Here is a 15,950-nt window from a genome sequence, read left to right on the forward strand (position 1 = left end):
GGGCTCCTGACCCGGTGGTGGTCGGGCTGCCGGTGAGGCGGCACCTAGCACTTCTACTGAATGAAGGAACAGAACACAGCAGAGCGCATGGTCAGGAGAAGTACTGTTTGTGAAGCTTCTGGAGTTGTTCAAACATGTGCATGTGTGGACTAGATCACAATGAAAAGATACATCTGACTGTGTGTGCCATGGTAAGAAAACTGAGCTAGCGGGAGAGGCTGGTCCATAAAGGTAGTTTTCGAGGTATAAGAAAGGCAGGAATGAGACTCCCCCCTGCCAAGGGGGGGGGCCAGGGAAGGGCTGGCACATAGTTGGAGGTGGCTTCCCATAGGTGGGGATACTGATCGGGGTCTTAAAGGGTGAGTAGGAGCTCGTTGGGTGGAGGACGGGTAGAGGGACAGAAAAAGCAAGTGTGAAGGGACAAGTCATGGGCAGGAGCAATGGGGCCTCCTCACAGAGCCGGGGAGGGGGCCTGTAAAGGGCATCTCAAGGGGACAGGGCTGGACCAGGGTCTGGGGAAAAAAAACAGCACCCTGAGGTAGGGTGCAAAGCAGGGGGCCACTGTGGAAACCCAGCAGCAGAGAAGATGCATTTTAAGAATCACTTCTTAAAATATCCCTCTTCTCTACCATCCTCTCCTGCTGCCACTTCGCCTGATCTGGAAACTTCTCCAAACTCTCTGGGCCCCTTCCTTCCCTCTCCAGCATGACTCTGCCAGACTCTCCTCACCAACAAAGCTGCAGCTGAAGGGATAGGACCACACGTGCCCGCAAGCATTGGACCCCTTCCCACACGACAGGGAGAGGGCGTGTGCGGGTCGGGGTCAGGAATTGCCAGGGGAGGTGACGTGCTTGCAGGTAGGGGCTCCTGCAGGTAGAGGCTCGCCGCCCTGTCGGGTCAGCCGTCTTCTGTAAAGGATGCCCGAGGAGCTGCCCTCTATCAGAGTGTCCAGTATCCAACACAGCGACCAAGACCAGGACCCGCAAGCACTGGGGGACAGAACCAGCCGTTCCCGCGTGTGTGCAACTAGCAGCTTCTCCACAATTGATAGAATTCAGGCAAATGGAACTTGCCGACTAAATCCAAGGAGCGTGAAGAGTTTCCCCTACCCTGACCTCGATCGGATTAAAATGTTTAAACACGTCTACACCGAAATCCTCATTCTCCTGGCAAAGGGCAACCCCAGGGCTCCGTGGGTGTCAGCCAGCCCGCCCTGACTCCCTACATTTGGGGACCTTGGTGTCCGTGGGTGGTCAGCCGGCCAGTCTTCCCTACATTTGGGAACGTGCGTCCGTGGGTGGTGTCACGCAGTCCGCTTCAGACTCGCCGGGCGGCAGACACGCAGGACCGGGGCCGATCTCGGGACTATTGGCAAGCGCTCTCCCGGGGCCGGAAGATCAGATGAGCCCGTAGGGCCCGCGCCTGCGCACTGCCAACCGCCTCGGGCTCAACGGCGCATGAGCAGAGGAGCTGCCCGGGGACTCCGCGGCTCAGGTCAGAGATCTGCGCCTGCGCAGGACGAGCCGAGGCACCGGCGGCGAAGGCGGGGTGGTGTACTCGGCTGGCAGTCAGGGGCCGCGCGGCGCGCCGCGCACGCACGCACGCACGCACGCACGTACGCCCAGGGGAAGCGCCGAGTTCCGGGCGCTCGGGGTCGCCACGGGGCTAGGGGAAGGGAGGCGCTCTCCGTGTCGGCTCGGGCGGAGGGGCGTGAGGAAAGTCCTACGGTGGCCGCAGAGGGACGGCGCTACGGCTCCCACGCTAGGCCAAACGCCGCCGGCCACCGGGCGCGGGAGCCCCTAGCCCTTCGGGGCGGCCCCGGGCGGGGACGCTTGAGGGTCCGGGCCGCGCCGTCGGCACCATGCGGCCGCCCTGCGCCCGGAGCCCCGAGGGACAGGGGGCCGCGCGGCTTGGGACGCCGGCGCGGAGAGGGCACCCGGTGAGCGGGCGGGGGTGCCCGGGCGGGGCGGGGGCGGCTCCCGGGGGCGCCACGGGTCGGCCCTGCCTCCGGCATCTGGGGCCCGGCACCCCGCAGAAGCGAGCGCGTGGGTGCCGCGCGGACGCCCCGGCCCCGACCTGGAAGCCCGTGGCGCAGATGCGTTGTCCGCGGCCAGGTGGCGATGGGAGGATGGCGAGCGGCCCGCATGGGGCCGCGACTCCGCCGCGTGAAGGGAGCACCGACGTCTGAGTGCCATTAGCTGCTGTCAGATCGCGTTCTGACCGAAGCTTGCGGGAAGGGCTGGGCCTGTGGGCAGGGGAGGGTGGACGCGCCCGGCCTCCCTGGCCTCCCCCCGCTCCGCCTCCGGCCAGAGCAGCACGTGGGCGGCGGGAGAGGGAGCTAGCAGAAATCCCCCTGCAGGCCCTCAGGCTACAAGCCATGTGATGGGACGCAGATGCCCTCCGCAGTGCCAACCCAGAGCCTGTAACCAACTTTGCTGCTCCGATTTTACACATCCTGAACTTCCAGTTCTGTGTTTCCAGCCACGTTTCAGGCAAGCTATAAATGGCAATTGCCAGGCAAAACTAGAGAGCCACTTGCTGTTTCTCCTCTCCTGTGGTGGCCCAAGCCACAGGGCCCGTGCCCTGCGATAACACCACTGGCCCTGGGCCGTCATCCTCCCTGCCAGGCACGGGCAGCCCTTGCCCGGTAACGCCTGCTAACCACAGCACCCCTGCGAGCCCAGCGCTCGACATCCCCGTGTGCAGAGCAGGGACGGTCTCGGGGTGAGGTGACCTGGCCAAGGTCACTCCTGGTGAACGACAGCACGAGGGTTCAGGCCCCGCAGGGGAGCCCAGAGCCTGGTGCCGGCTGCTTGGTCTCCAGCACTTGGCCTGTCAAGTTGCTGAAGAGAACGGCCCCCGTCTGCCCTGTGGACACCCTCTCCCTCCTTCTGTCCTGTTGTGGTTGCCACTCGGGGACTTACTCGCCCTGGATAAAGCAGCCACAGAAGCGCAGGCAGGCATGGGCATCCCAGATAAAAGCCGGATGGTGAGTCCGTTGAAGGGGACTCGCCGATCCTGGGGGAGGGGGAGGTTAGCCAGGGTTTCTGTTGGCGCTTCCTCGGTGGTTTTGGCATTGACTGCCAGGGGGCCTGCTGCCACTGTGCTGAGCCTTCTTCCCGGTGTCGCTGGTAGAATTTTGGTTCCCACGTGATTGGGGGTCCCTTTGGAGTGTCCTCGGTAGCATTTATGAAAAGAGTAACCCCGGGGGATGTGAGCGGATCCCAAGTCCCAGACTCGGTCTCCCTGCGGCCCCGGGCTGGCTGGTGTCCCGGCTGACCTGGCTCCTCTCCGTTTCGCTCTCCCCGCAGGCCCACGCCTCCCCCGGGACTCAGCCTCGGCCTCGCAGGCCCAGGCACCTGCGACGCCTATGCTGACTGCCCCCAGGCCCGATGCCGGTCATGCCCATCCCCCGGCGGGTGCGCTCCTTCCAGGGCCCGCACACCAGCTGCCTGCACGCCGCCTGCGGCCCGGCGCGCGCCTCCCGCCCGGCCCGCACCAAGTACAACAACTTCGATGTGTACGTCCGGGCACGCTGGCTCTACGGCTTCATCCGCTTCCTGCTCTACTTCAGCTGCAGCCTCTTCACGGCCGCGCTGTGGGGCGTGCTGGCCGCCCTCTTCTGCCTGCAGTACCTGGGCGTGCGCGTCCTGCTGCGCTTCCAGCTCAAGCTGTCGGCGCTGCTGCTGCTGCTGGGCCGTCGGCGCGTGGACTTCCGCCTCCTCAATGAGCTGCTGGTCTACGGCATCCACGTGACCATGCTGCTGGTCGGGGGCCTGGGCTGGTGCTTCATGGTCTTCGTGGACATGTGAGGGCGCCGCGGGCTCCTCCGGGGACGGTTTCTGGTGACCCGGCCGTAGATGCACCTGCAGCGGGCGCTTTTCTCGATGCGGTAGGTCAGGGCCCTTCCCGCCCCGTGTCAGAGGCGTAACCCACCCCCGGCGCCTGCGTCTCTGGCTCAGGAAAGGGCTGAGACTTCTGTGAAGGGGACACTGGCGCCCTCCCTCCCGCTGGCCTTTGCTCGGACCCTTTCTGTGTGTGGTTTCGGTGCCGTGTCCCCTGCGCCGCCTGCTTGCGGTTCCAGCCTGCACTTTCCAAGCTATTCTCGGGGCGGGTGGGGGGGGGGGGTGTATGGGTCCAGTCTGTACTTGGAGGGCCTGTGTCCCTGTCCCCTCTCCAGGGCAGTGGTGTCACCAGTGGTGTGGGAGGTCCCCGGGAGGGGTGTGCTACCCAGGTGCAGATCTGGAGGGGAGATCCTCCTGGCCGCACAGCCCCCTCCTGTGCACCCCCAGCCCCTGCCCCAGCCTTAGGGAAGCGTCAGGCTCCACCAGCTGACACACCACACTGCCACCAAGCCCTTCACTCCGCCCTGGGCCACCGAGTCCTCGCCCAGCCCACGGACCCGCCTGCATTTGTTACCCTGCGAGGCGTGGGGGTCCTGAGTCCCAGGCGGGCTTCAGTGGCACCTCGGTTTGCTTGGCGGCTCCTAGGTCAGGGTCCAGCCCAGGGGAGGGCCGGCTCCAGGGCGCAACTCTCTCCCTCCCGGGCAGGTCTGTTGAGAATGTCAGCCGGATGTTGTCATCTCCTCAAGTGTGGGTTTCTGGCGAGGCAGCTCAGTTTCTCTCTGGCCTCGGGGGGCTTTCAGTCTCTTCCCCTCAGGGAACGTCCAGGTTCGAGACGTGTCTGTTGGAAGAAACACCTCTTGGAATCAGGGTTGCGCCAGGGCTGGACCTCCGAGCGAGGGGCTCGGCGGCCCCTGTCCCTGCCTCGGTGGCCGTTAGAGCAGCTGGGAGTACAGAGCAAAAATGAATGTGGGCCAGGAAAGAACCAGTGGTCCAGGGGGGCCTTCGGTTGCAGAGAGAGCATACCAGAGGGCCAGCATTTTGCCCAGACCCCTCACCCTGGCCTCCGTCACATGGGGACAGGGTAGCCGCAGGCCTTGTGGGCAGGCGAGGGGCACTGAATAATTCAGCTGGGACAGCAGCCAGAGGCGGGGCATGGGGTCCCGTGCTGAGGGTGACAGGGAGGCCGATGCTGCTTCACCCCAGGTGGTCCCCACGCCCGCGGGCACGGGCGGTAGCCCCTTCCACCCTGCCTGGCCGGGTCCCCCGGCGGCCGGGGCGGCTGTCGGGGCGGTTGTGTGCCACTGGAAACAAAGCCAAATCAGGTAAAGAAGGCAAAAAACACTTGGCTGTAAACTGTGCTCTTTAATTTGTAGCCAGCTTCTGTCGGACGATTGTCCACTCGAGGTCAGTGGACGGCTCCTCCGAGGGAATTGGGAGTGAGTCTGTCCCATTTACCCGGACGGCAGGCAAGGAGCCGACCCACGTGGACCCCACTTCTCAGCGCTGCAGAGGACGTTTTGCACCAAATCATGCTGTTTCCCAAAAGCTTTGTTTTGTGTTAGTTGACTCACGTTACTCTGAGGCCCCCTCTGAGGTGGGCACGTGTCCACGGGGCTGGGGCCACAGGGGGTCACGGTGGCGCGGACACAAAGCTGCTTGGTGTCTTGAGGGCCTGTGAGAGTCTTTATGAAATGAGCCACCTGCATTAAACTTATTTTTTTAACACGTTGACAGCGTGACTGTTTAAAGCTCAAAAAGTTGATACCTTTTTTAAAGGATATAACCAGCCCCAAATGCCACAGATGCCGTTTTTCACGAGTCAAATCCGAACCTTGAAAAGCAGCCATCTGCCATGCTGCAGAAGGAGTGTGACGGGCTGTAGGGCCACCCTGCCATGAGTCCAGGGGCCCCACCGCTGGAGCCTGTCCTGGGGATTTGGCTGGGGTGGCAGCGAGAATTTGTCGGCACTGGCCAAGCGGGGGGCCTGGTGAGGTCCAGGAGTGCTGAACTCTACCAACAGGCGAGTGTGTATCGTCCTTATAAGACAGGTGATGCCCTCACGTGCCAGAATGGCGGTAGGGTGGGAAGACACTTACCCACAGGAGAAAAACTGGAAGGAAACCAAAGTTATGAATTCTTGTTTAACCAAAAAGCAATTGGAAAAGCGAGCGACAGGTTATTAGGTGGCATCTCTATTGTGTAAAGGCTTCCCGGGCTTCTGTGCAGGGGACGCTCACGTTCCTCCCTTGCAAAGACTTCTTCCCACGTGATGATGAGGGTGATGCCCTTCCACGCAGCCAGTGTGGCCAGAAAATGGGGCCCTGGAAGAGGAGCTGGGGGTCCGTGACAGAGCGGCCTAGCTGCCATCTCTGGAGTTTTGTGGAACTTGACGTTTCGGAAGAAAACAATCCGAGTCCTTTTGGGGTTTAGCTTGTGGTGGCAGAGTTGGTCAAATCCTCACGAAAGCCTTGGCCCCCCAAGCAGCAGAGGGGACCCTTGCGAGGTGCAGTTTGTTGCACAGAGCCTGGCCCAGGACCGGGTGGGGATGCTGCTTCCGGCCGGGAGGCCACTCTCGGGCGTGCTGGCTTCACTGGGAGCGGGTGGCAGCGGGCAGCACTGTCCCAGCTTTGTCCTCTCGCCACGCTGGAGCCTCGGGTTTGCCCACCTTCTGCGGCGTCCACAGGCCTCCTGGCCTGGCCTCCGCTTGTTGTGTGCAAGTTGGAGGGTTTTCTTCAGTGGCTCTCTCGACCAGCGCTGTCCGGCAGAACTTGTGTGTGGTGGGGGTGCTGTCTGCACTGTGTGGTGCGGGAGCCACCAGCCCGTCCTCGGGGCTGGACGAACCCGCTGTCCCCCCGGGGGGACAGTCACCATTTTCGAAGAGCGCACGCGGAGCCGGCCGCCGCAGGAAGGCAGGGGCCATGCGGGGTTTGCCGGCAAAGCCCCATTCTGCCCGGACTGTGCCCTAGTCAGTTACCGGTTCGGGCGCCGTCCAGAGAGGGGTCTCCTGGGCCCTCGGGGCACCGCAGCCCGGGGACCCCGGCACCAGCGCCGCTGCTGGCGGGGAGACGGCACCTGGACGGTGGTGGCACCCGGCCTTGATTTTGGGAGGCGGGGAGGGTGGGGGAGGGCGGGCAGGTAGTGTGACCCCAGAGAAGGGAGCCGGCCACGGGTGGGGAGAGCAGTGCCCCAGGGAGAGCTGGGGGTGGGGCGAGGCCTGGGAGAGTCGGAGGGGGCCCTGGGAGCCTGGCGGCCTGGGGAGAGGACGGTCAGGTCTGGGGGCGGCCATCCCCGGCAGGTGAGCGTCTGAAGAGCGGCAGGTGTTCAAGACGGGAGGTCAAGGCTGGGGCAGAAGCCGGCAGCGGTGGGGTGGGGGCGGGGAGGAAGGGAGAGGGGCTTCCCTTGAACAAAGAACAGGGCCGCGTGGTGGCCTCCTTCGCACCGGGTGGCCTCTTGGTGGCCCGGGACCCCGGCCCGGAGGGTGGGAGGGGCTGCCCGGGGGAGGTGAGCCAACAGTGGGAGGCAATGGCAAGAAGGGGAATTTCTAGAAACCCCGTGGTTATCTGAGCAAGTCCAGGTGCTGTCCAGGCCCCGGGCAGGGGCGGACGAGGCACCCTCGAAGACGCCCTCTTTGTCCCTGCAGCTGCTGCCGGCAGCCCCGGGAGGGACGGTAGTCGGACCCCCGGGTGGTCCCACCTCCCCGACTGCCTGGGAGGACGGCCCCGCGGCAGGGACGCAGCACCCGGCGCCGAGGGTGGCCAGGGCAGGCGCAGCCCACCTCTGGACCAGAGCTCGACCCCCAGGGCCGCTGCGGAGGAAGGGCCGTCCGCTGGGACTCGCCTGCGGATATTGATGTTCCCTGACCTTGAGAGGTCCCTGTCCGCTCTAGCGCCTGATTGGATGAGGGAGATGGCAGGGCTTGGTGCTGACTCAGCGCTTCCTTCCCTCGGCACAGGCCGGTCCTCTCCCTTCTCCCTTTTTGGTGTTGTTTGGAAAAGGCCCTCTTCCGGGAAGGCCTTTCCTCTCATCCCCCAGGAGGCCTGGCTCCTGCAGGGGCCGCTTTCCAGAAACTCCCCGGCAGCCTGACAGCTCCCCAAAGACGGAGGGCCCACACCGCCCCCCACCTCACCAGCATCCTTGCCCTGGAAGGGACAGGGCCACGCGGGAGCAGCTGATTCAGTGCTCGTGGGCCCGCCCCTCCCCCAGCCGCCGCCGGGCAACGTGCCCAGGCAGGCTGGCAGCTGTGTCACACGGGGCCGCAGGCAGGGTTGCTGTGGCTCTCGCTGTGTGGCCCACACTGCGCCCGGGGGGGGGTGGCAGACTGATGCTGGGAGGGCCTGCGCGGGCGGGCGGTGTGCCAGGCGCCCCCGTACAGGCACATCCACGGTCCGATGCAGAAGAGGCCCACGGGAGGGGGCTCGGCACGGCCACCACAGCCAGGAAGTCAGCTCGTCCTCCTAAGAGACGGCAAGTACGCCAAACTGGCCGTGTGCAGGCTCCCAGGAGCCCAGGTCGGGCAGAGTTCCCCCACCTCTGGCTGGTCCAACAGCGGTCACCTGCCACCCTGACCCAGGTGACCCGGAGCCCCGGGGCAGGCACAGGCTGAGAAGGGCGGGTACTGCCACCCGTGCGGACCGGCCAGCTGGTGGGAGCAGCCTGGGCCAGAGGGGGCAGGGCATAAGCCAGGACCCCCAAGGGCCCGGAATGACAGGCGGCCCAGGTGGGCGCTGGGGCAGGCCCTGAGCCCAGGGCAGGCAGGTGCTAGCTCTGTGGGTCCCGTAAGCAGGTGTGACGGGAGACGGGGGACCTTCCTCAGTATCCCCAGTACGGGGAGGGCCACGGAAGTGGGTCGAACATCCCGGGAAGCGGGGGACGTGCGGGCTGGAGGGCCTTGTGGTCAGAGTGGGTGGGGCCTGGGGCAGCCCCCCCGCCAGCTTGTCCCTCTGGACACCGCAGTTCACCCCGGCCGCCCGTGGTTGGTTGGTCAGAGAGCGTCTTCAGACAAAAGCCCCAGAGTCCAAAGCAAGTGTCTGAAAGGTCCAGGCCACGTTCCCATCAGCTGCGTGTGACCCTGGTTCATTACCCGAGGGGACCAGGACAGCGCTCCATCCTGCTTCCTTAGAATACTAACGACTAGCCTAGCCCTGGCTGAAACGCCGCGTGGATGTTCGTACGGAATCAATCCGTCCGGGCTAGGTGGCCCCGGGAGGAGGTATGTCCCCGAGCTGAGGGGCCCAGGAGGCTGGGGCAGGGCTGGGGGCCCTTCCTTCCTGGTGGGTGCGGAAGGAGCCGGCCGTCCTGCGGTGGAGGCCACCTCCCCAGGCAGTGAGTGGTCACCTTCCTGTCCTCACTGGGGTCAGGAGCCAGGCACCGGCTGGCCAAGGCCGAGATGGGGAGGCGGACGGTCTGGCCCAGGGCCGGGCGCAGCCAGGTGTGCAGGGAGCTCCCACATGCAACCTGGGCCCCGCTGGTAGGAATGTCGCTGCCCGCTCTGACCACCGGCTGCCCTGTGAGGGGATTCACCTGACCAGGGAACGGGTTTCCAATTCCTTCCGACGGGTGCCAGCGCCCTCTCCCCTCCCCCCACCGTGCTGCCACCTTGGCTGGAGGCGCTGGGCCTCGCTCCGGCCCGGAGCACCGCCGTCCCTCTGTCCCATGAGCCCGGGGGCCCTCCGGCCCCACCGCTCAGCTCTGGCCCCTCCAGGCCTGCGCTGCTGCCCGGCCGCCCGCCTGTGGAGTTTGCTTCGCGGAACCGAGAGGGCCTCTGCCGCCTGTGGGTGTGGGCAGCCCTTCGATGATAGAAATCTGGCTTTTAAGTGGGACTTCGTCATTTACCACAGCACGGTGACATAATGGTAACACGAATTATTTGTATGTTTTTCAAATTGTACTGCGATGACCCTGTTTCCCCAGCTCCCTCAATGCATAAAAGTGCCCCGTGAACACGATTACCCTCCTAATCCACACCCGGGGCTGACTCAGCCGCGCTCCATACCCACCCGTGTCCCGAGCGGACGGGTCATCGAGGTGCACTCCGGAGCGGCTGCAGCCCTGTTTGACCCACCACCCTCCTCTTGCCGTGCGGCTGGCCGGCGCGTGCCTGTGTGTGCGTGTGTACACGTGTACCTGCCTGTGTGTGTCCTCAGTTTCGAGTCCTACCCTGTTCACCCAGGCTCTGAGCAGGGCAGGTGGACGGGTCCTGGCCCTGCCCCCCTCTGCGCCCAGGGCTCCCTCTAGGTGCTCTCGGGGAGCTCTGGGGGGCTCGGGCCCCCGGGAGTGGGAGGCCCCTGATGGCCATTATCCGCGGGCTCCCGCCCGGAAGACAGTGGGCTGTACTCAGCTGGGAGGCTAGCGTCCTGGCTCCGTTTGCCTTTCCCGCTTGGGGTCAGCTGGTCGCTGTTGTCGGAGCCCATTCACGTGGGGAAGGGCCTTGTGCCCTGCCCCTGGGGAGGGAGGGGTTGCTTCTCTCCACCACCAGCTCCTCCTGTGAGATAAGGGGAGTCTGGACTCACCGCCCGGAGTGGACGGGGCTGCTGGACACGGCTCTTCCCAGAGGGGCGGGGAGAGGGCTCTGGGGAGTACAGCCCAAGGCCAGCATTTCCTCCCGGGGCGGGGGCTGCAGAAGAGGGCGCAGCGGGCTCTGACGTCCCCTGCAACCCAGACCGGCCTGTGGCCGAGCTCTCCTGGCTCCCTTCTCCAGGAAGGTGCCGGAAGCCAGGGGTGGGGACTGCAGGCCCTGCTGGGGGGTGCAGATTGGAAGGCCCTGGTCTTGACCTCAGAGACGCGTCCCGAGGGGACAGCCTGTAGAAGGACCTTCTCAAGGAGACCTGGCACTCTGCACACAGTGGTCGAACGAATGAGCGAGTGAGAGAATGGGGTTGTCCTGTCTCGGCCCTTTCGGGACAGAATATCACAGACCTGGTGGCTCGTAAACAGCAAACATCTGTTCTCACACTTGTGGGGCTGGAAGTCCAAGGTCCTGGGGTGGGCAGAGTCGACGTCTGATGAGGGCAGCTTCCCAGATCACAGACACCGTCTTCTCTGAGCCCTCACGTGGTGGAAGGGGCCAGAGTCCCTGAGGCCCCTTTTATAAGGTCACTACACTAATCCCATTCTTGAGGGTGGAACCCTCATGACCTAGTCATCTCCCCAAGGGCCCACCTCCTAATACCATCACCTGGGGTCTAGGATTTAACGTATGAACCTGGGGGACACACACACACTCAGACCATAGGTGCCCCTGCATCCCCAGGGATCGCCCCCGTAGGCCCTCTACTTTCTCAACGACGGTGTCCAGGGTCACTCAAGGCCTCCGTAAGCTGGGTCTCAGGGGCGGATGTCTCCCTCCAGAAATGCCCACGGGCGTGGTGCTTGCATTTTGCTGAGCGACCCCTGGAAAGGCGGCCCCACTGTTTAGGGCCTGTGGTCCCCGGAAGTCCTCTGCTTGTCTCGCCTGGGTGTCTCTAGCTGCAGCTGCTGAAGCCTTTCCCAAGTCCTGTCTGCATCCTGTCCTCCTGCTCCCCGGGGAGCGTGTGCCCAGCTCTCACCTGCATCCTGTGGAGGCACTGACTGCCCCCCCCAAGCTGCCGTGCCCACCCGGGCATGACTCGGCGCCAGACCCTGCTGTCCCTCCTGGGAGGAGGTGAGTCACCGCAGCCGCCTGGCCCTCAGCCTTCTCTGGAGCAGGCGGCAGCAGCTGCTTAACAGCTGCACTAAATGTTAGAGGGAAATTTAGGACAAAAGAGGAAGAAGATTGGCGCGTCCAATTTAAACCGAGGGGAGGCATCCAGAAACCAAAATGGTGCTGCCCTAATTCACGTGCAGAGAGAGGCACGGGTTTGCAGCCTCTAACAAGAAACCAAAATACTCACCCAGTTTCCTTCTGTGCAAGGGATCCAAACTCGCCTGCCAAGGAGCCTCAGCTGGCCCGGGGCACCGCAGGCCCCTCTCTCTGGCCGGTGCAGCTGCCCTGCAGGCCAGGTTGAGGCCTGGAGGGGATGGGGAAGGGGCCAGAAGCACCTGCGCAGACAGGTGCCCCACCCCCAGCTGCAGCTCCACCCCAAGGCCACGCGGGGTCCGCGAGGCGGTGCCTCACCCTAGCAGTCCCGGACTCCTGCACCCCAGCTATGGGTGCGCTCTTGGACAAGGCTCCCAGCTGGAGAAGAAGGCAGCTGCTTCCCGGTGGAAGCAGAGGCTGACCCCAGAGAAGGGCTTTCGGGGAGGAGTCAGGGGCCAGGTGAGCAAGCCTTAATCTCCAGAGTAGCCTTCGGCAACTTCCTGCCCCTAAATAAGGACCCCACCCTCAGTGGAACTGCTGGCCCGGCTGCCTGCCGGGGGTTGATCTGTAAGAGAGCAAGAGGGGGCAGCAGGTGGGCCTCTGGATCCTCCTCCCCCGCAGGGACCCCGCCCTGAGCTGCAGGCTTGACTTCACAGCTGCTGGCTTTGTCCCCGCGCTGGGCCCTGACTCAGCCTCCAGGCTGGAGTGGGGTCTGTGTGCTGACACCGAGTGACTGCCAGGAAACCCCAGCATACCGGGTCCCTGCCAGGGGTGCTGAGGAATCCCCGGTCCTCCGAAGCCAGTCTGTGCCTCCATCACAGACCCATGCTGGAGCCGCAGGGAGGATCTGAAAGGGGTGGGCATCCCTGCCCGGTCCGTAAAGGGAATTAACAGAAGGAAATGAACGCGCTCTGCCTGGGGTTTGGAAGGGCAGTGGATTATGTGATAAACGGTACTCAACCCAGTGCCTGCTCTGTCCTTCAGCTGTGAGTAAAATGCCCGGTGGAGGGGTCCCTCCCACTGTAGAGACTAAAGAGGAGGGAGCTTGGTAGGCTGTCAAGGAGAGGGGCACCATCTCCAGGTGTCGGCACCCCTGCAGCCTGCCTGGGGCCAGGCGACCCCCCCCGCCGCCGGGAGAAGCCAGTGGCTTGCTCAGCTCGGGGCAGGGACGAGAGGAGCAGGGCAGGTCCCCACGGACACAGGGGGAGGTGGCCACGCTCTGCACCCGCAGCCTCCTCGCTCTTTGTGCCCAATACTCAGCCCGCCTCCTCCCTCCTGGCCCTTCCTATGTTTTGTGGTTTATTTTTTGTTTTTGTTTTTGTTTTTGCGGTACGCGGGCCTCTCACTGCTGCGGCCCCTCCCGTTGCGGAGCACAGGCTCCGGACACGCAGGCTCAGCGGCCACGGCTCACGGGCCCAGCCGCTCCGCGGCACGTGGGATCCGCCCAGACCGGGGCACGAACCCGCGTCCCCTGCATCGGCAGGCGGACTCTCAACCACTGCGCCACCAGGGAAGCCCATCCTGTGTTTTTTTAAAATAAATTTATTTATTTACTTTTGGCTGCGTTGGGTCTTTGTTGCCGCAAGCGGGCTTTCTCTAGGGCTCTAGGCGCTCGGGCTTCAGTAGTTGTGGCATGCGGGCTCAGTAGTTGTGGCTCACGGGCTCTAGAGCGCAGGCTCAGTAGTTGTGGCGCACGGGCTTAGTTGCTCCGTGGCATGTGGGATCTTTCTGCACCAGGGCTCGAACCCGTGTCCCCTGCATTGGCAGGCGGATTCTTAACCACTGCGCCACCAGGGAAGCCCCCCTTCCTGTGGTTCTGTAGGCACCTAGTTCCCTGGATCGGCTTTTCCTGCACAGAAGTGCCCATAGGGCTTCGTTCCCTGGACCCTGGCAGATCCACGGCCATGAGGCGGGAGCTCCCTGGTGAGGCTTGGGCTCCAGCGGCGATGGGACCAGGGACAGATGGGGACTTGGCTGTTAGCACAAAGCCCAGGCCCGAGCTAAGGCCATATCTGGTGACCAAAAGACCTACCCGGCCCTCCCCCAGGCTGGACGCCCCGCTCTGGCAGCCTGGATCTGAGCTGCCGGGTCCTTGCCCGGAACTTCCCAGGGCGAAAGAAAGATGACACGGTGATGGCAATGGCCAGCAGGGACCGGGGCCGTGATCCTGAAGGGCAGGGCTGGATTCGGTCATCCCTGCCTTCCCAAGCGCCCCGGGTACGGACAGTCAGTGCCTCAAAGTGCAGGGACCCCACCTCCATCCAGCCTCCTGCCGGCTCAGGGCCACGCTTGTCAGGGACCTGCTGTGGGCCTTGGGCCATGGCTCCCCTCTCTGCCCTGATTCCCTGAGGGTCTGCGTGGGAGGGTCTCACTTGGGTCGGGCTTGGAGAGCAGAGGGCCCTGTGCGTCCCTTCTCTGTGCCGACCCCCTGGGCAGAGAGTGGGTCCCGGCCCCTCCGTGGGACCTGGGAAACAGGCGGGAGGCCTCAGCTCGTCCCTGAGCCAGACGGCAGGTGGGGCAAGCGGAGCGGAGCCGCGCTGGGGTGTCCCTCGGGCTCCCCACTGCCCACCGGGCCTTGGCCAGGCCCCACACCATCCCCAGAGGCCCAGAGCCGGCTTGGGCAGCACCTCCCCTCCACGCCCCTCTCCCAGGGCCAGGCCATGCCTACGGTGGACCCAGGAGCCGACAGAGCTGGAGGGGCCTCAGAGGGTGACTCGGCCATCCGGGGGCACTGCTGCTGGGCACTCGGTTCCCAGAAGTGCAGGGCTCCGTGGGGAGCCCCCCCCAGCCCAGGGCGAGGTGTTAGGAGTTCAGTGAAGCCGCCGCTCTGGGGGAAGATTCCCAGGGCCGGGGATGGCCACGTAGACTTTGCTACCCAAACCTCACGACCCCCTACAGAGCAGATGAGGCTGCCCTTGGAGAGGCCCAGGAGGTGCCAGGCCCGCTTGTAGCCACGGGCACGGGGATGATGGTCCAGCGGAGTCAGAGGCCAACGGGGCCAACTGGACATGTCACCTCCTCCCCCCGCGGAGGCCCCGATTCACAGGGCCTGGGGCCGCATTCAGCCCCTCGAGTGCCACCTTGGGGCGCGGGCCGGGTGAGAGCTGACCCCTGGGCACGTGGGGGTGAGTCCAGCTCCTGCCCTTCCGGGAAGCCTCTGCTGATGGCCGCGCCCTGTGGGCCTCCCCTCAGTTCCCTCTGTGGACCCCACCACCCCGGAGAAGGAATGATTTTTAGTCGCCTGTGCCTCAGACCCCAAGCACTTGGTTTTCCTCACAGGACCAGACCGGGGTCCAAATCCTGGGGCCAGCGCTCTGGGCCGGCCTCAGGTGGAAGCCCCGGGGCGTGAGCTGCTGTCTCAAGTGCAGACCTCAGACTCTGTGTCTCTGCCTGGGGCCTGAGCTGCCAGAGCATCTCCCCGGCCCAGCCTCCCATCCATCCCCCGCGTACCCTGGGCGCAGAGCTGGCAGGGCCCGTGAGTCCCAGGCAAGGGCTCGGGTCCTGCAGCAGGGAGGGCAGGCCAGGCTGGCCCCAGGACGCTCCCCACAGACCCCAGCGTGGACAAGCGCACCTCAGACCCTAACGCACACCCCTGTCACCTGGGGCCCTGCACCCTGTGATTCGTGTATCGGGGCCTGGGGCGGAGGGCAGAGGGGAAACGCAGCGAGCAGGGGACCCAGGACAGCAGCGTGGCTCAGGAAGCCGCTAGAAGGTGTTTGGAGGAGGAGGAGGAGGGAGGGTCGGCCGTGTGGCCAGATGCCGAGAGGTCAGGGCAGACCGTGTGACCACCGGTGACAGTGGGGCCTCCGTCTCCGAGCCTTTGACCCCCCAGCTGAGCCTGGTCTGACTCCCCAGGGCCTTGACACAGGAGCAACAACGGCCACTTGTCATTTCCACGGGGGGCTTGATCCCACAGACTGTTCTCCCACCTCCCCATCTGAGGAAATGGCCATCATGGGCCACCTTCCCAGCAACAGTCTGAGCGCTGCACCCCCGATCCCTCGGTCCTTCTGGCTCCCCCTCCAGAGCCAGTCCATGCCCCTCAGCCCTCCCTGGACCCCGGCAGAGGCCCCCGCGGGTCTAGCAGAACATTCTCCTTTGCCCAGCAGCCAGGAGACCTCTTCATCTGCAGGCGGGTCAGAACAAGGCAGAGTCCTGGCCCCGCCCCTCGCCGCCTGGCCCCGCCCCCTCGGAGCCTGTTCCTGGTGATACCTGGATCCCTGCCCCCTCGGCCCTGCCCACCTGCCCCGCCCCCACCTCAGGTCTCCTCAGCCAACAGCCTCCTCGTCTCAGTGCCCCGCACGGCCCTTTGTTTTCTTCTGGTGGAAAAT

General features: G+C 64.7%; 1 protein-coding gene across 5 annotated transcripts; it reads left to right on the top strand.

Annotated features, from left to right (window-relative positions):
- Positions 1–1,491: 1,491 nt before the first annotated feature.
- TMEM250 (transmembrane protein 250) lies at positions 1,492–5,573 on the top strand. 5 transcript variants are annotated; one of them, XM_055089579.1, is made up of 4 exons: positions 1,492–1,615; positions 2,360–2,989; positions 3,312–3,892; positions 5,219–5,573. In XM_055089579.1, exon 3 carries the CDS (start codon positions 3,393–3,395, stop codon positions 3,810–3,812), a length of 420 nt encoding a protein of 139 aa, XP_054945554.1. In that variant the 5' UTR covers positions 1,492–1,615; positions 2,360–2,989; positions 3,312–3,392; the 3' UTR covers positions 3,813–3,892; positions 5,219–5,573. The 5 variants fall into 5 exon arrangements, with proteins under 5 accessions (XP_054945554.1, XP_054945552.1, XP_054945555.1 ...); XM_055089577.1 differs by lacking the exon at positions 1,492–1,615 and adding an exon at positions 1,633–1,939; XM_055089580.1 differs by lacking the exons at positions 1,492–1,615; positions 2,360–2,989 and adding an exon at positions 1,633–1,939.
- The last annotated feature ends 10,377 nt before the right edge of the window (positions 5,574–15,950 follow it).

This window comes from Physeter macrocephalus, chromosome 13 (assembly GCF_002837175.3).
Source record: "Physeter macrocephalus isolate SW-GA chromosome 13, ASM283717v5, whole genome shotgun sequence".
NCBI lineage: Eukaryota > Metazoa > Chordata > Mammalia > Artiodactyla > Physeteridae > Physeter > Physeter macrocephalus.